We start from the raw sequence: 21,597 nt of genomic DNA, 5'->3' as shown, positions 1-21,597 counted from the left end.
TTCTCTGGTTTTCTTCTTCTCACTTCTTAAATTCTAAACTTAGCTCATTGGTTTTCAACCTTCTTTTCAAACATAAGCATTTAAAGCTGATCCTCAGACGATTTCTGCTGCATCGAGCAAGTTTCAATGTGTCGCATCTCCACTTAAAGTCAGCTCAAAGGGTTTTTTAAAAATTTCCTCTGTGATTCCTCTTTGACCCACAAATTATTTAGAAATGTGTTTTTTAAATTTCCAAGTACATGGCTTTGTGTTTTTTTTGTTTTCCTAGTTACTATTTTTTAAAATAAGGTTTTAGCTAAATGGCACCATGCTCTAAGACTGTGGTCTGTGGGCCATCCGCCTCACAGCTTGTGGAGCAGTGCGGGACCACCCGGACGAGCATGGGCTGTCGGTGGGGTGCAGGAGCCAGAGGAAGCTCGTCTCCTTCATCTCATCCCTGGGATTATGAAAGCGTCCTCTCTTCCTACTGTTGTTCTGTCTACTTGAGTTCCTCGCTACTGGGGAGCATGTGTCACAAACTCCAGTTTCTCCAGGGGCTTTGTTAATTTTGGCTTTATTATTTATTTTGAGGCCAGGTTTTCAGTTTTAGAAACCGTTTTGTCTTCCTGGTGAATCAAACCCTTTAGCATTATGAAGTGACCCTCTTTGTAATTAGTCGTGCTTTTGCCTTGAATGTTGCTTCCTCTGATAGTAATGGTGCTGCACCACCTGTGTTTTTGGTCAGCACTGCCACTTTTAATTTTCCTCCTTTCTCTGTGTTTATGGATTAGATGTAGCTCTTGAAAATGGCAAATAGCTGGATTAAAAAAAAATCCATTCTGTCTGTCATATTTGTTAACATCTGTTTAATTACTGATGCATTTAGATTTGTCTGTACCATTTTATTTTGTGCATTCTATTTTTTCCACATTTTCTGTTCTTTATTTTTTTTCTCCTTTCTTGCCTTCTCCTGGATTGAGTTGTTTTTTTAATCGTGGTAAGATACACATAACATAAAATTTACCATCTTAACCATTTTTAAGTGTACACTTCAGTGGCACTAAATACATTCAAACTGTTGTACTACCATCTCTTGGAATGAGTTTTAATTGTTGTCATGCAGTATATGTAGTGCCATACCCTGCTTTTTCATTTACCATTTCACAATAGAACATAAGCATCCCCGTTGTTACGGACTAAAGTGTTTGTGTGTCTCCCCGCCCCCGCCCCCCCCCCCCCGCGCAAATTCACATGTTGATGCCCTAACCCCAAATGTGAGGATGTTTGGAGATGGGGCCTTTGGGAGGTAATTAGGATTAGATGAGGTTGTGAGGCTGGAGCCCAATGGGATCAGTGTCTTTATAAGAAGAGACACCAAAGATCTCACTCCCTGCCATGTGCCATATGAGGACACAGTGAGAAAGCAGCCGTCTGCAAGCCAGGAAGAGGGCTCTCACCAAGGAATCTGCCGGCACCTTGACCTTGGACTTAGTGCATCCAGAACTGTGAGCAGTAAATTTCTGTTGTTTAAGCTACTCAGTCTGTTCTATTTCGTTATGGCAGCCCGAGCTAAGACACCCATGTTAAGAAAACAGTGAACATCCTTTTAAAGCTAACTTAGATTCCATCACAAATTTAGTGTATCTTCTGTCTTGGCCTTCTATTGGCTCCCTACCCCTTACCTCTGGATGCTTCGCATCTTCTCTGTGCCAAGCTTTCCAAAAGAGTAGTTTATGTTTGTGATCTCCACGTCCCCGTTGGTCAGCTCCTGGGATCACCTCTCCACTCAGTCCTTTCCCCCCCACCCACCCCCTACACACTCACTCACTCACTCACTCACTCACTCACTCACTCACTCACTCGTGCGGTGGTTCCGGACCAGCTGCTGTCTGCCTGCCTGATCAGGATCCGCTCATGGAATCCGCAGCAGCCCGCACAGGGCAGGCTGGTCCTTACCCATACTCTGCAAGTGAGAACTTAACCAGACTCAGCATTTATCTTAGTAGCCTCTCCATGGCGACTGGAAATATTGATTTCCTTCTTGCAGCTCTTCACTGACAGAAAGGGGAGTTAAACCAGGTCATGTCCTTTGGCCCTCGTCTCTTCATCCCCTCCCGCTACACTGGGCTTTGCGGCCTTCTCTCCCAGTATTCCCAGATGATGATGAAGTTGTCTGTTGCCGCATGTGCCCCCTGCTAGGGTGAAGCCACTGAGGCCGGTGACTGCCTCTGCTTGCCCACCACAGCCTCCCCTTGGCATCTCTGGTGTGGCACTCGTTACTCTTCTTGTTCGGTGAGTGACATTTGTAGGTCTGTCAGAGGTCTGGGAGGAAGGCAGTTAGCAGCAAGGGGTGTGGCTCTTTGTAAATTACCCCCCAAGCTAAGACATTTCAGTAGATTTTTATGCATTCTCAGATTGACAAAGTAAGTCCGCCTCAACCTACAGGTGGCACGTGAAACACTAGAATCAGAAACAGCTCAGCTAGGCTCAAGTGCCCCGGAACTTTTGTCCCACCAAGGGACCGTTAGTTTCAGGGATGTGCTTCTCTCAGCCGCCTCGACTTGATTGTGCATCCTGGGAGTGCACAGAAGCCAAGTCAAAGCTCGTCTGTGGAAAATGATCTGAAGTTGAATTAGGTGTTACCAACACACACACCCTGTTAGCTCCAGGAAGCTCTAATTTTCCAGAAGAGGGTCCCGTGGACCCTAGAGGTGTTTTCAGAGATCTAAAGTTAGCCAAGCAGGTTCTTCTCCACCCGGGTGCTGTCCCGTCCCGCACAGGTGAATCTTGGGGTTTCAGCTGACATCCCATTAGGTGGCGACAGAGAGCACTGAAAAGGAGTATGAAGGAACTAGAACTTGTTTTCCCTTCTGTGAGAGAAAGGCTCACACTAGTCAGGTTTTACCATGTAAGGCACTTAAAGGGCTTTGCCCTTTTTCTTCCTCCCATTCTCCTCAACCCACTGCCTGCCCTACCACCCTCCCGCCGCCCCCAGAGAAGGTGGATAGATCAGAAGGCCAAACAGCCAGAGCCCGTGTCCTCTGGTCTCTGTCATGGTGGATAGCAGCACCGGTCACACAGGCTGGGAACCCGAGTGTCACCAGCCCTGTCCTTTATTTCTCCCACCTCTTGTCTTCTGCCCTCCTCCCGCCACCGGCCTGATGCAAGCCTTCCAGCTCTCCTCCACATTTCTCCCTGCCACGCAGTCCCTAGTGTCATATCTCACTCTCCTGCTGTAAACCTGAGAGTGGGGCCCCTGTCCTCCAGTGGCGTCAAGGCCCCTCACACGACTCCTGACTCTTCCGCTATCACTCCTTTTCTCATCCGTGTGCCCCTCAGCCACGTAGGACTGAGCTCATACTCGTGGCCTTTGTCCGGGTCCCCATGCTGCATTTCCTCCTCCTCCTGGTTCTTGAAGACTCGCCTCGGGTATCCCTTCCTGCAGAGAGTCCTTCCTAGGCCCCCAGGCCGCATCTGGGTCAGATCTCTCCTCTCGAGCTCTGGCTCCCTGCAGGTACCTCACAACCAGAGGGCGGCCTGTTGACTGTCCCAGCCCACACACCCCGAGCAGGAGCGTGTCCTCCGTGTTCATGATCCACGCTCTGATAAAAAGCATGCTGTGACGCTCAGGCCCCTCAACTCCCCATCATGAGCTTGCTACCCTGGACGGCCCCTCTCCGCTGAGGACTTGGTGCCAGGCCCACAGTCTTTGTCTCTCTGTTCCTGACCATTCTATCCCACAGGTGGCTTAAGCATGCTCATAGAGGGCCCTCCTAGTGCTTGGCCCCCAACTTTTGATCACCTCTGTTCCAGTGACCTCAGCCACCTACTGCCAAGGTCACAGCCTGGACTTTGTCATCACTGGAAACTGCTCCACCCCTGGAGCTCTTAGCAGACAGCTCCACTGGTGACAGAGGCTTCCTGTTTTCCTAGCTCCCCAGGAATCTGTCAGTTTTCCCTCCTCTCGTGAATCACACCCATCACTATACAAACGTGTTTTCGGATTTCCCATCTTTACCAAGCGCTCCCCCCTCAGCTCCTGCCCAGTTCTCTGTTCCCTCTTTGGCCAAGCTTTTCAAGACTTGGCTACTCAGTATTCCCCCTCCTCACCTCCCACTTCTGCTCAGGCCCTAATGGATTTGCGTTGCCCAGGCCAGTGGTGATTCCTCCCCTTGACAGGCTTGTTCCCTCCTGGAATCCCCTTCCTTGTGTCTCTTCGGCCACCTTCACATCTGAGCCCCCTTCTTTGTTTGAGGGAACTCTTGCCCCATCCTATGAGTTTGCTGAGAGACCAAGTGACCTCTGACTGTAGTCGCTGAAAATGCCATACGCTTTTCATAATTTCCCTTTCAGCTGGTACAGGGGTTGGTAAACTACATGCCAAGGCCAAATCTGGCCCACTGCCTGTTTCTGTAAATAAAGTTTTATTGCAGTCCAGCCCCACTCCTTCCTTTATGCATTGCCTGAAGCTACCTTCCCACTTCACTGGCAAGTTGAGTGGTTTGTGACAGAGACGGTGAGGCCTGCAAAGCAGAAAAAAAATGCTTACTATCTGGCCCTTTACGGAAGAAAATGGCCTAAGCCCTCCAAGGGGGTATGGCCCTGTGCCTCGGGCTCTCACGTCAGACCCACCCTCTCCAAGGGAGCAGGACCAGCTCCCACAGTGGCTGCTGTGTTGGCGGCCAGTGCTGCCCCCTGCAGGGTGGCAGAGGCAGTGCTGGCTGCCCTGCACCAGCCTGGCAGCAGGGTTTGGAATATTGTTCTTGGCTAACTAGGTTCAAACCTGTTTCTCCAACCCTCTGGCCACCTAATAGCCTTTTATTCCCCCCAATTTTTGTTATTTGGGTAAAATACACATGAAAAAATTTACCATTTCAACCATTTTTAAGTGTACAGTTCCATGGTATGAGTATATTTATACTGTGCAGACATCACCACCACCTTCCATCTTCCAGTAGCTGTTTAATCAAGTCCTTGTCTGTGTAAATCAGCTAGAGTTGGTCTCTGTTGCTTGCCACCAATAATCTGGACAGATAGACCTGATCGTCTTTCTAATACCTCACTCCTCGTTGTCTGTCTCCTTTGCTGACTCTTTCTCCTTGTCACAACTCCAGATAACGGGAGGAAAGTTGTCCACACTCAAACATCTGAGGTGCCCTCACTTGCTCACTTGGCTCTTCAGACCTCTGCGCCAATGACTACCAGATCTCTGTCTCCAGCCTAGACCTGTAGAAGGCATAAATGCCTCAACATCGAACACATAAAACATGGAAGTCAGAATCCTTGATCTCCTGCGCTCCCCCTGCCCCCAGCACACACATGCCCTCCACTGATGGCACCTAGAGCAGCCACCGCATCGCCTGCTTAGACTCTGCAGTAGCCCCACACAGCAGGCAAGGAGGTCACTGTGTGGGTCCCCAGCCAGAAGTGCAGTCCGCAGGCAGCCTCCAGCTGCTGGCTCCTTTGGGCTTGGCCTTGGGCTTGGCCTCAGCTGTGAGCACTTCCTCACTCGGTCACGCCAATTCCAGGGCAGTGCCCAGGTGGCTGGATGAGGCAGGGGGTATAAAACCACTGCCCTGCCATCACTGCCCAAGGTGGCCTGGAGCTTTCTTGAGCCTGCATTGCAATTCAGCTTCTTCCCCTGCCCAGATCTGCTTCCTCTCCCTTCCGTTCACGGGTGTCACTCCCTAATAAACGTTCAGTACCCCAAACCGTGAGTCCACCCTGCAGCACCTTGCGTCTCCCTGCCCCCTCGTCCCCCCTCACACTGTATTTTCCATTAAGAGTGAACTTTTTCAGACTCTTCATCTGATCATGTCACTCCGCTGAGAAAAACCCTCTGAGGGCCTCTCATCCCTCACAGAGTAAAATCTAAAGTCTGTTTCCTGGTAGCAGGGCCGGCTTCCTGGACATGCAGCCTATATAAGGCCCAGGGCTTAGAAGAGCCACACTTGGTTTACTGCTCTACTGCGGCCATCTCACAATTCTCCATTTTTGAGTAAGAGGCCCTGCAATTTCATTTTATACTGGGCCCTGCAAATTATGTAGCCAGGCCTGCCTCATTTTGAGCTCATTTTCTGCGCCTTGCTCACTTGGCTCCAGCCCATCATTCTTGCTTTTCCTGGAACATGCCAGATTGTTCCTGGGGTCGGGGCCTTGGCTCTTGCTGGTCCTTAGCCCTTGACGCCTGGGCCCCTCTTTACATGATCCCTTGGGGCGCTTGAAGAATTCTTTATCCTTGAAATGGAGGAGGTTGACCACGGTCCCTCTCGCTGGTGCGTGGTGTTTGTTTATCACATTTTCCTGGGAACATGGTGTGTTCTTTCAGGTTGCAAATGCAGCTCCTCTTCGTTTCAGGTTAGTCTTCTTATATCTTTGATGGCACCTATGTGCCATTTTGGGTTCCCTGCTACAGGGACACGAATTATCCTTATGTTGGATTGTCTTTGTCTCTCTTCCAGGGCTATTAGCTTCACTCTAATTGCTGTAGCTTTTATCTTTTTCATCTGCATACACTGTTTGTCTAGTTTGATTTTCAGCTACGTATATTCTGTTTCTGGCTGTTCTTGAATGTATTTATTAGTTCCGTAATGATGTGTTTTGGTCTGCAGTTTGTTTCCCTAGGTTGGGAATTTGCCCTTTCATCTTACTGTGTTTTATCTTCTCATCTTTGAACTATTATTGAGAACATGTTCTTATGAAGTTGTGAGGAATTTCCTTCTCTTCCTTTTGTGCATTCTCTTCTTGGTGGGATTTTGCCTTTCCTGAGCCATCCCCCTCCCTTTTTTTTTTTTTTTTTTTTTTTTTTGCCTTTGGCCATGTTTCTAGAGTTACCGTGTTGTTTCTTGTCAACTTGGCGCAGGCTTAGACGGCTCCGTCCAGTCGTTCTGTTTGCTTTGGTGCCGCAGGGGAGTTCTGGCGCTCTCCTCCCAGTCTTCTGGCATCCTCTCTCACTGCTTTCCCCTCTGGGCTGTCATGAGCTCGTTCTCTTGTGGGCAGAGACAAGCTGCACACGTGGGGGAGCTGCAGTCAGGGGGACTCTTCGGCAGCATCTGGAGTCTTCTCTCTAGCCTAGGAATTGTGTTAATTGTCTTACGCCAGGGTTCAGTCTAGCCGCTTGAAGGACATGTATGCCATTCCTATAAGGGATGTGGGAAGGGGCCACCCCAGGTTCCCAGTGGTCCCCGTCCCCTGGCCTGGCTCGCTGGGTGCTTTACCTGTTTCTCCTGCATCTCCCGGTTGCAGCTTCTGTAGTTCCTGGGCCTAAAAGGAAAAAGTTACAGACTCCTACCCAGTTGCTTCTTTCCAGCTCAGTGAGGAGAGCTTTCGGGGTGTTGTGGGCTCCCCAGCACGGCTTCCAGGGGTGAGGCAAGAGCTCAGTCTTGCTGCTGCTTTGTTCTCTGGAATCCTTTCTTCGGCTGCCAGGTTTTGAAATGTACTGCGTTCGATTTTATGTCCCTTTCCTTCGTTTGCTGAATTCTGTCCTTCACACTCCTCCTCCCCACGTCTGTGTGTTTCTCATTTTATTAGGCGTTGGGAGAGAGCGGTTCTGTGGGACGTTGTAACCCGCCGTTTGAACCTAACCGTCTAATCCATGTGGAATTGATTCTGTTGTGTGGCGGGAGGATGCAGTGGTCACAAGAAGCACGTCACAGCCCCGCCACCCCTCTGTGCTTTTCTCTGGCTGTTCACAGGCGCTGATTCTAGGTAAATCTCCGCTGGAGAGCCGGTAGTCAATGTTCCCGTTGTATTTTCTACCCAGTTAGTATTTGTACACAGGGAAGCCACTCACTGGTTGATACTTGTTACCAGGCATGTTAGTTACTTTTTAGCCGGTCCCCAGAGTTGTTCACGGGATAGAGATTAGTCCCTACTGCTTGCCCGCTGCTGCCCACTGCCCAGCCTGCTGCTGGCCTTGCCGTGTGGGCCTCTAGGCCCTTCCGTCTGCCACCGGCAAACTGCACTTCAGCCAACCTGGCTTCTGGGTCCCACCGTTGTGACCTTGAAGATTTCCTCGGCCTCTGTTGGTGGGGGGGCATCCTGTCACCACCGACCCCCCTGACAGGGCCCTCCTTGGCATCGCTCACGGTGCCTCAGCCATTGGTGGCACCCTCTTGTTTGCCAGCTCTGACAGACACATTTCCCCTTTTTTCTATTTTGTTGGTTATTTCAGTGGTTCCTATGTCATCATCGGGAAGCAAGTCTGTCAGGCATGCAGCTGCGGGGTGACCTACACTAGTGAGAGGCACAGCAATGAAAACAAGGGCATCACCTCAAGTGAGAGGAAAACAGTAATGACAGAAAACTGCAGCAGGAAGGAGCTGTGGGAATCTATTGCTGGGGACCAAAGAGGCAGGCGTGACTGAGCGCCCGTGCAGACTGGCTGTGGGGACCTGAAGGCTGGATATTTGTCGTGAGGGCACCGGAGGCCAGCTCTGCCCCGTTTGTGAGAAGGGTTGCCGTGAGCACCCTGCGGCGTGGAGGAGACATGATGGAAGAGACGTAGCTAGATGTGGAGGCCGGGGAGCAAATGCTCACGACACAGGCTGTCCAGGGGAAGAGATGGAATCACAAAAACGTCAGTCATAACGACTGGCTTCTTGGTTTTCTCCCATTCTTAACTCATTTGGCCAGCCCCCTCTGCAGTGGCCTGCGTGGGGACAGTTGGTGGTGAAGCCACCCAGCTTGGCTTTAGTCGTGGTCCACGACTGTACCAGCTTATCACGCCGGGCCCGATCCTTCCCCCACCCGCAGCGGCCCTGCACCGCCTTCCGGAGCGCTCCCCCGGCTCCCGCCCTCTCCCCTTGCACAGCACTCATCCAAATCGCTGTGATTTCATTATTGACTGTATGCTTTAGAAGATTGTTTGTACCAGGAGAAAGAGAAGAAATGGATGCAGGTAGAAAGCGTGTCTTGTTACCGGAGCAGCCCTGGCCCCAGCACAGCTCGGGCCCGCTACCTAGATTGTCAGCTACCGAATGAGTGAGTAGGTGACGTGAAACACCTCCACCCCACTCCCAGTGTCCTTGCCGTGATGACTTCTGTTCAAAGCTTGCCCCTCCCTGCTAGGCATTCCAGAGTGGAAGCAGTTTCTGCCACCCCACTTCACTCCTGTCTAGTTCCAGAACATTTTCATCACCCCCAAAGGAAGCCACGTGGAAAACAGTCTGGAGCTTCCTCAAAAAGTCAAGCATGGAGTACCCGTGTGACCCAGCGATTCCACTCTAGGTATAGACCCAGGAGAATTGAAAACATATACCCGTGCAAAAACTTGTACTCAAATATTCACAGCAGCTAAAAGGTAGAAGCAACCCAGATGTCCATCAACAGATGAATGGATAAACAAAGTGTGGTGTGTCTATACAGTGGAATGTCACTCAGCCATAGAAAGGGAAGAAGTTCTGATACATGCTACAGTGTGGAAGAACCTTGAAAACATTATGCTGAGTGAAAGGAGCCTATCACAAAAAGCCATATAGTATATGATTCCATTTATATGAAAGGTCCAAACAGGCAGATCCATAGAGACAGAAAAGAGATTAGTGGTTGCCAGGGGCTTGGGAGTAAGGGGGGCTGGGGAAGTACCTGCTTAGTGGGTATAAGATTTCCTCCGGCGGGGGGGGGTGACAAAATGTTCTGGAACTAGATAGTGGCGATGGTTGTACAACATTGTGAATGTACTAAGTACTGCTAATGGTAAATTTTATGTCATGCATTTTACCACAATAAAAAAAAAAGATCAAACACCCTCAGAATATTTAGCCAACAACCTTCAACTTGACTAAATGCCTAGTCATTAAACTTCTTGGACTAGGTTCCTTTCTGACTGTCGTGGTTACCGTGTCCTGGGTTTCAGAGATGGCATTCAGGTCAGCGTGGTCCAGTCTAGCATGTGTCACCGTAGGTCCCCACATTCGCCAATTTCTCTCACATGGACAGCAGAGCTACTTGCCTGAGCGTCGTAAAACCTGCCTCTATGATTTAGGGTAATTGGTGAAGTCAGCTGTCATTTTAGTGGGTTCTTATAAAAATTGAGATATAATTCACATACCATGAAATTCACCCATTTAAAGTGTACACTGGCATTTAGTACACTCATAATGTTGTGCAATCATCACCTCTATCTAGTTCCAGAACATTTTCATTACACCCCTCGCCCCCCCCCCCCAAAAAAAATCCCTGTACCCATTAGGAGTCATTCCCTATTACCCACTACCCCCGGACCCTGGCAATGAATAATCTACTTTCAATCTCTGGATTTGCCTATTCTGGACATTTCATATAAATGGAGTCATACAGTGTTTGTCTTTCTGTGTGTGGCTTAATTCACTTAGCATAACATCTTCAATTCAAGGTCCATCCATGCTGTAGCAGGTGTCAGAGTTTCCTTCTTTTTTTTTTTTTTTGCCCCACCACGGGACTTGTGGGCTCTAAGTTCCCCAACCAGGGATTGAACCTGGGCCCTCGGCAGTGAGAGCATGGAGTCCTAACCACTGGACCGCCAGGGAATTCCCGAGTTTCCTTCTTTTTTAAAGCTGAATAACATTCCATTATATGAATGAACCACATTTTTTTTTATAAATTTATTTTTATTTGTTTTTGACTGCGTTGGATCTTTGTTGCTGAGTGCAGGCTTTCTCTAGCTGCGGCGAGCGGGGGCTACTCTTGGTTGCGGTGCGTGGGCTTCTCATTGCGGTGGCTTCTCTTGTGGCGGAGCACAGGCTCTAGGCACGCGGGCTCAGTAGTTGCGGCTCACGGGCTCTAGAGCGCAGGCTCAGTAGCTGTGGCTCACGGGCTTAGTTGCTCCGTGGCATGTGGGATCTTCCCGGACCAGGGCTTGAACCCGTGTCCCCTGCATTGGCAGGCAGATTCTTAACCACTGCGCCACCAGGGAAGCCCCGGACCACATTTTGTTTCTGCACTTATGTGTACCTGGACAATTGGGTTGGTTGGTTCTACCTTTTGGCTACTGTGAATTGTGCTGTTACGAACATCAGCGTCCAAGTATCTGTTCGAGTCCCCGTTTTCAGCTCTCTGGGGTCCATACCTAGGAGTGGAATCGCTGGGTCACATGGGAACGCCACATTTAACTTTTTGAGGAACTGCCTGACTGTTCTCCACAGTGGCAGTGTTTTTTCAAACTTACTTCTCTTTCCCATGTGTGGTAGACTCACGCTATCAAGATGAGACTTACCATATGGTGCTGATTGCCTTCATTTGGGGAGGGTTCTACCTTTGGGTGGCAAGAACTGTGTTTTATTTAGCTTTTCAAAACATAGACAGTTTCTTGCATCTTCTAAAAACTGAGGTGTTAAAAAATACACTGAATTCAGAGCTGGTCCGCTACACTTCAGGTTCCACCATTGAAGCCTTCGAGCTGAACCCCATCCCCTCTTTTGCTCCCCAGAGACCACTGAGACCCTCTTCCAGTGCCAGTTTGATTTCTCTCAGATCTTTAAAGGGGCCAAAGCTGGCGTCTCAAAGCGCTGCTACGTTTATTGATTCGTGCAGAGAAGCCCCCTTGATTCTGAGATTCTGCAGCTCATACTGGAGGATGGAAGCAGCCACTGCCAGGAGGCCACTTCTCTCCTCTGGTCCCTGACCATTGACCTGGGGAGGTGGCCGCCACCCTGTCCTTCTGGTTCGTGGCTTTGTTGTGGTACTTGGGCTCCTTACGTAGCTCCATGGGGTGGATGACTGGGAATGAAAGGTGCTGAGACACCCCATCTCTGAGATTGGCCTGATGCAAACATGACTGAAATTGGGAAAGGTCAGGATATTGCTGGGGCTCTGGAGGTTTCCTAGAGCTCACTCTGGAGGGGGCAGGATTCAGATTCAAGTGAAGAACACCTTTTAGCTGTGGCTTTCACCTGGCTTTGTGGCCTTTCTTTTGTTTTTTATTCTGGAAGCCTTGGAGATTGAGTAGTCACACCTCAGCTGCAGGTGTCTGGTCAGCTGCACATGTCAGCTGTCGGCTGATTGCACCCCTGGAATGCACAGGAGCCTCGGGTCAAAAGAGTGCCATCAAACCCCTCGGGATACAATGATTTGGCCTGAAATCAAGATTCCTGCAACTCTCATTTTCCTTTGCTAGATCAAAGGAAGGATTTGATCTAATGTTTTCGTTTTAGCAGCAAAATTACCAAATGATATTTTTTTCACACAAGAGCCTTCTCTCAGCCTTCGTAGATATTTAAGATCTGTGAAGGCCTTCTGCTTCAAATGTGATACCTGCATTTCCCCCACACAGTGCACAGATTAGTTGTTCCATCAATATTAGAAGTCAGGTCCTAGGCAAGGCTGCCTTTGGCAGTGATTTTTTTTTTTTTTTTTAACACGAGGAAGTACCTCGACACCTTCATTCACACTCAGCGGCTTCACCATACAGAGCGTAACGCTGTTGAAAACATTGCAATTCTTTGAGCCACTACAAGAAGGCACTTCTGCGAGGTTTTCAGCCTTTTCTCTTAATGTATTCATGTAACGTGAAGGCGTTCTCTTTAATTGTTAGGAAGCTTGACCGAAACGGCTCTAAAGTATTCCTGTCCAGCAGCACAGTTTCCGGTTATGTTGCTGTCATCTCCCCCTTTGTGGACACGCTGCCCGTTGCCCCCGCGCCGCTGGCAGTTGCTCCGTCGCGCTCCTGAGCCCTGCAGGATGGCCCTCCTCAAAGCATTCATCCGGGGCAGTTCGGGCACTCGGGGACTTCAGCATCAAGCTCACGTGCAGCCATAGCCACGTCCCCCAGACCCCCCACTGCTGCCTTTTAGCGCCTTCAGACCAGGGAGCCAGTCCAGGACGGCGCGTCGCTCCTGTTGTCCTGTCTCTTCAGTCTCCTTTTCTCCTCACGCCGCAGCCCATTTTGAAGAGTCCAGGCCCGCCAGCGTGTAGGCTGGCCCTGTCCTTGGACTCTCCCAGGCTGCTCCTCCCTGGCTCTTCCCCGGCCTCCTCCGCCGAACAGGACCCCTCCCTCCTTCCCTGCCTCTTTAGCCTGCGTATTCCTTACTTTCTGGCCAGCTTGTGAGTACAGGTAAGACTTTTTAAACACTGTCCTCTATAATATCTTCTAGAAGATGTTCGGTCCGGCATTTTTAGTAGTTTCAGCAAGACGAGTCTCTGCAGACCTGTCTGCCTCGTTGCTGGGAGCTGATCTGTGGAAGCCTGGGACCTGTCGTCCCAGCATGACTGTCCTCCGTGTCCCCTCCCTCTCCCATCAGTGTAGACGTCACCATCTGCCTTTCTGGGCCCTCAGTGACCACTCCAGCGTCATCTCCTGCCAACCCCGACCCACCAGGGCCCAGGCGTCCAAAGCCATCGTGTACGCACTGACTCAAGCCTATTGCTTTGCGTGCTGAACTAGCCCCTGCTACTTGAAGCTGATGGGCAGGGGAATGGGGCCATCAGAGGAAGCGGAGGTAGCATAACATGTGCACCGAGCAGGGAGACGACAGGAAGGAAGATGCACGCTGTCTGGGGGGTTGAGCGGCGGGGTGGCATATTCAAAATACACTGTGCGGGGAGCAGGGAAGGCCTCTCGGAAGACAAGAGCGAGGGCTGGCCCAGAGCCAGTTACACAGAATGCTTGTCCCTCCAGGGAGGGGTGTCACAGTGGTGACAGGATAGGGCTGTTGATAGTGCCGCCCGGGCCCACCTGGTCTGGCCTGCCTGGAGCACTCCTTGTTGGCCTGGGGTAAGTACTCCTCCTCAGCCCTAAACACCCAGCTGTGTCTGGGCTTCCTCTGTGCCTGGAACAGAGGAGAGGATCGCTCTTTCTTTGTTGCCTCCCCTCACCCCCACCCCCCGAAACTGGGAGCTCTAGAAGACCGGAGAATGATGCTGGTTCTACCCTGGCCTCCCAGCCCCTAGCAGAGGCTGGCTCAGGGCAAGGGCAGTCGATGAACACACGTCAACTCAGGCATGACCTCAGGCAATTTCCCTTGTCTGGTTGTACTTGCTTTTCTTTTCAGCTATAACACTGAAGAGTTGAACAGGTGAATACCCCCAACTCTAAAATGTGCGAACTTAAGAACTAGGTGCTCAGTTCTCACGGTCCTCTCAGCAGGTGTGTGTGTGTGCGCACATGCATGCAGAGATACACGGTCTGGAGGGCTGTTTGGTTTCTTCCTTTTTTTTTTTTTTTTTTAAATATTTCTTTATTTATTTGGCTGAGCCGGGTCTTAGTTGCAGCACGTGGGATCTTCGTTGCGTCATGCGGGCTTTTTAGTTGCAGTGTGTGGGATCTTTTTAGTTGCAGCATGCGGGATCCTTAGTTGTGGCATGCAGGATCTTTTAGTTGCGGCTTGCGTGTGGGATATTAGTTCCCTGACCAGGGATCGAACCCTGGTCCCATGCATTGGGAGCGCAGAGTCTTAGCCACTGGACCACCAGGGAAGTCCCTGTTTGGTTTCTTTGAAAAAGTGTGTTTCAGCAAACCCTATAACCCTCCTGGTGGGGGGCCTTGAGTACTCGCCTAGTACCCCAGCCTGGCCCCCTCCCTCAGGTCACCCTGGCACTGAGCAGGTGGCTGGGCCGAGGGTAAACTCATTTGGATTACCTGTTTTCCATCATTTTTGCCTCCACTCCACACCCAGCAGAATGGCTTCCAGACTTCTTCGTGGGCTTTCATTTGTTTTTAAGCAGAGAAGTAGCAGTCAGAAAATAAAGTACCAAACACGTCTGTGCTCCTCAATGCACAGAATTGAAAATCACCATATACTCACAGTTGCTTCAAGTAATTTCAATTTTTTTTTTTTTTTGTCTGCATTGGGTCTTCGTTGCTGGGCGCAGGCTTTCTCTAGTTGCGGCAAGTGGGGGCTTCTCTTATTGTGGAGCATGGGCTCTAGGCACGTGGGCTCAGTAGCTGTGGCGCGCAGGCTCAGTAGTTGTGGCTCATGGGCTCTAGAGCGCAGGCTCAGTAGTTGTGGCGCACGGGCTCAGTAGCTCTGCGGCATGTGGGATCTTCCTGGACCAGGGCTCGAACCCGTGTCCCCTGCATTGGCAGGCGGATTCTTAATCACTGCACCACCAGGGAAGTCCCAAGTAATTTCAATTTAAAAGAGCTAGAATAATCACAGATAGAGTTAAAGGCCTTTTTATTCCCATGTTTGGTGCTATTGAAACTTCATTTACTGTATACTTAGGAACAGTTGAAAAGGTAAATTTTATGTTATGTCTGTTTTATCACAATAAAAAATTCTAAAAATCCAAACAGTTCACTAAGGCCAAGTCAGAGTCCGGGCACAGGGGTCTCCCCTCCTTGAGCCTCTTTTGCTTTGTTTACGTTGAAGTGTAGCTGGTTACAGTGCTGTGTTAGCTGCTCCTTCAGCTTCTCGACGCGAGCGTGGCTGTGGCTCCCCCCTGCTGCTGGCCCAGGCCTCCTCGTCCTCAGCTGGTGGCATCACTGTCCTCGCAGGCTTTGGCCATGGTCCTCAGCTCATCCCCGGCCCTCGTCCCCACACCGGCCAGCTCTGTTGCTCCGCCTCCTGGTCACGTCCCCAGTCCTCGCCCTCCTCGCCCTCCTCGCCCTCCTCGCCCTGGACCACATGCCCAGAGCGCCCCGAGAGGCGTCCCACAGGCTCCCTGCTGCCCGCTTAGGTCCCCCACAGGCCATTCTCCACATGGTAGCCCATCACGCTCAGAATAAAACCTGACACAGCCCCACGTGCCCCCTCGAGGCCTCTCTGCTGCCCAGAACCTTCTTCCCCCATAAGCCCATTGGACCCTCACTTTCTTTATGTCTTTCTCTCCTTCCCCCAACATCACCAAGTGGGTTTTTTCTTAACTATATTCTAATCAGTTCATTCTTTTGGACAGTCACCTGGTCACTGCGTAGCCCAACAGAGGAGCCCTTTCAGCCCACGTCCTTTTGACCCTTCTGTCACCCCTGTGCACTGCCCTGCCTTTCCACCCCACAGGCCACCCCAGAACTGGAGCCCCCCACTTTTCCCCAGGCCAGCCTGGTTCCCCTCCACGGATGCTAGGCATGTTCCCTTCTGTTCCCTTTTGTTTTCATTTTGTTTTTGGTTATGTAAACTTTTACATGATTCAGAAATTGAAATTCTGGTTTGGCACACCCGGCGAGGTCTCGCCTCGCCCTGTCCTCACCTTGGTCCTGCCTACCCCGTGCCAGGACTGGTTCCCTTCGTTTTTGCCATCTGCTTCCTAAAGTCCCCTTCTTTTCTCCCCCAGAGGGCTGCCTACAGTGTACGGTGTTCCCCTCACAGGAGGTCCTGGGGGTCCCTCACCCACGGTTCGGGCCGCCCGGCTCTCCGTGGTGCGCGCGTCGGCGTCTGCCCAGCAGGTCTCTGGCGGCGGCTGTCTGGCTTGGCCACAGTCTTGAGCCGGTGAAAAGAATGCTGTCGCCAGTAACATCGTGCATCTGTTGTTTTGCATTTCTGCGGGTGTCTCTTCAGGGTAGATTTCTAGAAGGGCTGGCCCTAGATGGCATCGGCACCCTTGCTTGTACCTAAGACGCATTCCTGGGGCGTGTGGTTTGTGCTTGACTTCACCATAGTTAAATTATCAGGGGAGTGCAGATGAGGGCTCTGAAGAAGCCAGCCTTTGCCATCAGTGCAGTGTTTTTCTCTGGCTCGGGACTGCCCAGGTTCCCGTGGTGACAGTGGGCTGCGGGCTGCATGAAGCTGCCCAGGGCTCTTTCTCGTCTCCCATCAAGGAGCTAAGCCTGGAGAATTAGAAAGTCAGCTGTGTGCTAGAGCTCACACTCGGGGCTCTAAACTTCTGGAGGCGGAGCCAGGATAGGGAGGAGGTCGGGGCGCGCCCTCCCTACACCCTGTCTCCCCACACCTGACCTGAGTGTTCCTGGTGCGAACTCGCCATCGGTGACTTAGCCACGTCATTGGAGTCTGGTTGCCAGGGCACGCCGTGGTGCCTTTGTTGCGGTCTCCACGGTTTGGCCAAGAAGGGAAGGCACTTGGGGTGGGCCGACGTGAGGTGGTGGCTGGTGCCGATGTGCGCCGCGCGGGCCCAGGTGGCTCTGGGACTGAGATCTTTTCCCGGATGAGCTGAGCTGCTAGCTGCGGGCTTCTCGGGTGGCTGATTCTGAGCCTCCCTGGCCCGGCCGTGAGAGCAGCATGGCCAGACCCTGATCCCGGGGCCTCACAGTGACCATTGCCGAAGTACACAAGGAGGGGACCTACCGGGCGGGACGGCAGCACAGGGAAGGAACTGTTCTGTCGGCACGAAGGAATGGGGAGGTGCCCGCCCTGGAATGAGGAGCGTCTTCTTCGCCTTTCCGTTCTCCTGCTCTTCCATCGCATTGGCCAAGGCCAAGGCCCTGGCCCTGTGTCGTCAAGAGCGTCTGGTGCTAAAGGCGCCCCGACCTGGGATTTCTCCTCTTCTCACGCCACAACCCTGGGCAGCAGTGTCTGGTTACCCACATCCGCCAGTGTCCTTTGTGACTCTTCTCCCTCTGGGCTGTTGACCCGTTGTTGAGATGAGGAAACCGAGGCACAGGATGTTGTGCTCACTTGCTCAGGTCGTGTTTGGAAATGGCAAAGTCAGCATTTGAGCTCAGGTTGGCTGGCTCCAAATCTGCCTGTTTTTCCGCAGCGCTGTGCTCTGCGCCACCGCCCAAGGGGCACTGTTGGACTCTTCCCGTCAGCAAGTTGTACTGTGCTGTTTTTATTGAGCACACGTTTGAGAAAACCCAAAACACAGAAGCTGTAGTAACAGCCAAGCCAGGCCTTCGTGACGAGGAGCCCCCCTCCATTTTGGTGGGTAGGTCCCTCTCCGGCAGTCGAGGAGGGCCTCTTGTCATCCGTCAGACACGGAGGCCCTCGGGCACAGCTCGTAACACTGAGAAGCCACCTTCTCAGTGCAGGCATGCTAGGAGCGGGACTCAGGGCGACCACGGCGCAGGCAGGGTGCGGTGGGCCATCGCCGTCAGCAGCCCAAGGGCTCTAAAATGATCTGTGAAGGGGAAGGGCATCTGGATCTGGGTGAGCACTGGCAGGGCAGCCCCTCTCCCAGTGCCCTGCCCACGCTGGGGCGCCCGGGGCCTGCTGTGGCTCACTTTTTCTGCAAACCAGTGTGTTCTCCGTGATACTTACATACTTGTTTAACACTTCAGGGAAGAAAAGGCAGAAGAACAGGATCTCCAGGGCCTGAAGGATAAACCTTTGAAGTTTAAAAAGGTGAAGAAGGATAAGAAAGAAGACAAAGAGGGCAAGCATGAGCCCCTGCAGCCAGCGGCCCACCACTCTGCTGAGCCAGCAGAGGCAGGTAAAGCAGAGACCTCGGAAGGGTCGGGCTCGGCCCCAGCCGTGCCAGAAGCTTCGGCCTCCCCCAAACAGCGGCGCTCCATCATTCGCGACCGGGGACCCATGTACGACGACCCCACTCTGCCTGAAGGTTGGACCCGAAAGCTTAAGCAAAGGAAATCTGGCCGCTCCGCTGGGAAGTATGATGTGTATTTGATCAAGTAAGTAAGGGTGACTCCTGTTTCTACAGAGGGGGGGAGGGCCGGGTGGGCGGGGTGTCAGGGACCGGTGCTAAAAAAACTGATGGGGACCCCTTGGAGTGGTAGCTCTTTGCTGCTCATTGATCAGGAAAATGTGTGTGCGTAACCCCACCTCGGGTCGGGGGCTTCAGTAGTGACCACCGCTTGCGGGCACGACGAGGTATGCTTGGAATGACCACGTACGTAGGTCAATGCCCTGAGTGAGATGTGCCCGGGGAAGCAGAGTGTGGCTTTCCTGCGCCCGCCGTCAAGGCCTCATCTGGAGCTGGAATAGCAGTAGGGCCTACCCAGGGCCTCAGTGAGGGCACCAGGAGAGGCCGCCTGGGAAGCAGTGAGGACGCAAGGTCCTGCTGTGCACACTGGCCTGGGCTGGGGATGCGAGGGAGCTCCCTGGGCTTGCTGCCATCTCCCAGCTGAGGGGCCCTCCTCAGAACCTGTTAGCATCTTCTTTCTGGAACAGTCCTTCTCTGACACTGCGTCATGAACCCAAAGGAATAGGAGTTCATAAGGCTCAGTCTGCTCTGTGAATCATGTTGGGACAGATGGGCTCTCTGATAGGGCCTCTGGGGAGAGACTCAGATGGGCTCCGTGTGCCTTTCCCACTGTCCCTTGGGCCTTTGTCCAGCTGTGGGCTGGCCATCGGGTGTTACCTGTTGAAACAGAGTAACTTCGAAGCCAGAGCTTCAGAGGACGAGTGTGAATGCGTGCATTTCAGTTCTTCCCCTTAGATGGTTCCAGAAAGGTTAGCAGTTTTCAAAGGCTGCTTTCAGACAGCCTCATTTAATTCCAACAACTCAGAAAAGGGTGAGCAAAGCGTTATCCTACTGACGGATGAGGAAACTGATTCCAAGAGAGGCTAAGCAGCGTACCCGAGTTCAGCCTGACAGCTAGACAGGGTCCCCAGGCCAGACCCCTTTGGGGGCCAGAGGAGCTCGGTGGCCGGCAGCTGCTCGGGGGCATCCAGGCAATAGCTGTGGAGCAGTCAGCACCAAGCCATTCTGGCATCAGAGCAGGCCTCGCGGGCGCCCACGGCCGTTGGGCAACCCGATTGCTTCCTGTATAACCGAGGCCGCAGCTCCCTAGTTTTAGCTCATCTCAGTTTTTCTTAAATGTGACTCTTGCTCAGCTGTGTCGTCGGGCATGCCAGTTGCAGAATGCCTCCTGTCAGAGGGTTCGCCACCACCTTCTCCTCTGCCCCATCTCTGACATGGCTGTGGAAGCTTCTGATTATTCTTTGTGTCTCTCCGTTTGTTCCCACAGTCCCCAGGGAAAAGCCTTTCGCTCTAAAGTGGAGCTGATTGCGTACTTCGAAAAGGTAGGCGACACCTCCCTGGACCCTAATGATTTTGACTTCACGGTAACTGGGAGAGGGAGCCCCTCCCGGCGAGAGCAGAAACCACCTAAGAAGCCCAAATCTCCCAAAGCTCCAGGAACTGGCAGAGGTCGGGGACGCCCCAAAGGGAGCGGCACCACGAGACCCAAGGCAGCAACATCAGAGGGCGTGCAGGTGAAAAGGGTCCTGGAGAAAAGCCCCGGGAAGCTGCTCGTCAAGATGCCTTTCCAAGCTTCGCCGGGCAGCAAGGCCGAAGGGGGTGGGGCCACCACGTCGGCCCAGGTCATGGTTATCAAACGCCCCGGCCGGAAGCGAAAAGCTGAGGCTGACCCCCAGGCCATTCCCAAGAAACGGGGCCGAAAGCCGGGCAGTGTGGTGGCGGCTGCCGCCGCCGAGGCCAAGAAGAAAGCCGTGAAGGAGTCTTCCATCCGGTCTGTGCAGGAGACCGTGCTGCCCATCAAGAAGCGTAAGACCCGGGAGACGGTGAGCATCGAGGTGAAGGAGGTGGTGAAGCCCCTGCTGGTGTCCACCCTTGGCGAGAAGAGCGGGAAGGGACTGAAGACCTGCAAGAGCCCCGGGCGGAAAAGCAAGGAGAGCAGCCCCAAGGGGCGCAGCGGCAGCGCCTCCTCGCCCCCCAAGAAGGAGCACCACCACCACCACCACCATGCGGAGCCCCCGAAGGCGCCCGCGCCACTGCTCCCGCCCCCGCCCCCGCCCCCACCGGAGCCCCAGAGCTCCGAGGACCCCGCCAGCCCCCCCGAGCCCCAGGACTTGAGCAGCAGCGTCTGCAAAGAGGAGAAGATGCCGAGAGCAGGCTCGCTGGAGAGCGACGGCTGCCCCAAGGAGCCAGCTAAGACTCAGCCTGCGCTCACGACCGCCGCCGCGGCCACAGAAAAGTACAAACACCGAGGGGAGGGAGAGCGCAAAGACATTGTCTCATCCTCCATGCCAAGGCCAAACAGAGAGGAGCCTGTGGACAGCCGGACGCCCGTGACCGAGAGAGTGAGCTGACTTTACACAGAGCGGATTGCAAAGCAAACCAACAAGAATAAAGGCAGCTGTTGTCTCTTCTCCTTATGGGTAGGGCTCTGACAAAGCTTCCCGATTAACTGAAATAAAAAATATTTTTTTTTCTTTCAGTAAACTTAGAGTTTCGTGGCTTCAGGGTGGGAGTAGTTGGAGCATTGGGGATGTTTTTCTTACCAACAAGCACAGTCAGGTTGAAGACCTAACCAGGGCCAGAAGTAGCTTTGCACTTTTCTAAACTAGGCTCCTTCAACAAGGCTTGCTGCAGATACTACTGACCAGACAAGCTGTTGCCCAGGCTTCTTAGGGTGCGCCTGCACCTCCCTCCCACCCAGCCCCCCAACGTGGTCGTTAGGGACAGAGAGCACTTGAGAGGACACTCCTGGTTTTGGTGCCGTTGGCGCCCCAGTCTCAGCTCTCCTCCCCCCACCCTGCCGGCCTCCAGCTCCCCCCGCCTCGCCCACTCCCACCCACGTCGGGACAAGGAGGTGTGAGGCAAGAGAGACAGGTGGATCCTTTAGAGAAGATGCGGATGGCCAGTGGCTGTAGCCCGTGTGATCCCACCTGTGGTGGCACAAACCTGGCCCCACGCCAGCCCCAATCCAAAATCGACAAGGACATTTCACAGGACGGGGAAGTAGCACCTGTTCGCCCCAGTTCTGGCCTGGCTAGGAAGGAGTCATCCTTTGAGCCGCTGGGTGTAGACTGGCCTTAGCCAGAGGAGACGATGGCCCAGGGCCGGCCTCCCACGGGTGGCGCTAGAGAGAGGCCGCCAAGGCCG

General features: G+C 52.7%; 1 protein-coding gene across 1 annotated transcript in view; it reads left to right on the top strand.

Annotated features, from left to right (window-relative positions):
* Positions 1–20,934, top strand: part of MECP2 (methyl-CpG binding protein 2) — a 52,332-nt gene extending 31,398 nt beyond the window's left edge. The window contains exons 2-3 of the mRNA XM_068532997.1: positions 18,068–18,418; positions 19,718–20,934. Coding sequence (XP_068389098.1) covers positions 18,068–18,418; positions 19,718–20,801 — 1,435 coding nt within the window. The 3' untranslated portion in view covers positions 20,802–20,934. The remainder of the gene's footprint in view (positions 1–18,067; positions 18,419–19,717) is intronic.
* The last annotated feature ends 663 nt before the right edge of the window (positions 20,935–21,597 follow it).

Source organism: Eschrichtius robustus, chromosome X (genome assembly GCF_028021215.1).
Source record: "Eschrichtius robustus isolate mEscRob2 chromosome X, mEscRob2.pri, whole genome shotgun sequence".
NCBI classification, from domain to species: domain Eukaryota; kingdom Metazoa; phylum Chordata; class Mammalia; order Artiodactyla; family Eschrichtiidae; genus Eschrichtius; species Eschrichtius robustus.
This window is presented reverse-complemented; position numbering and strand designations above follow the sequence as displayed.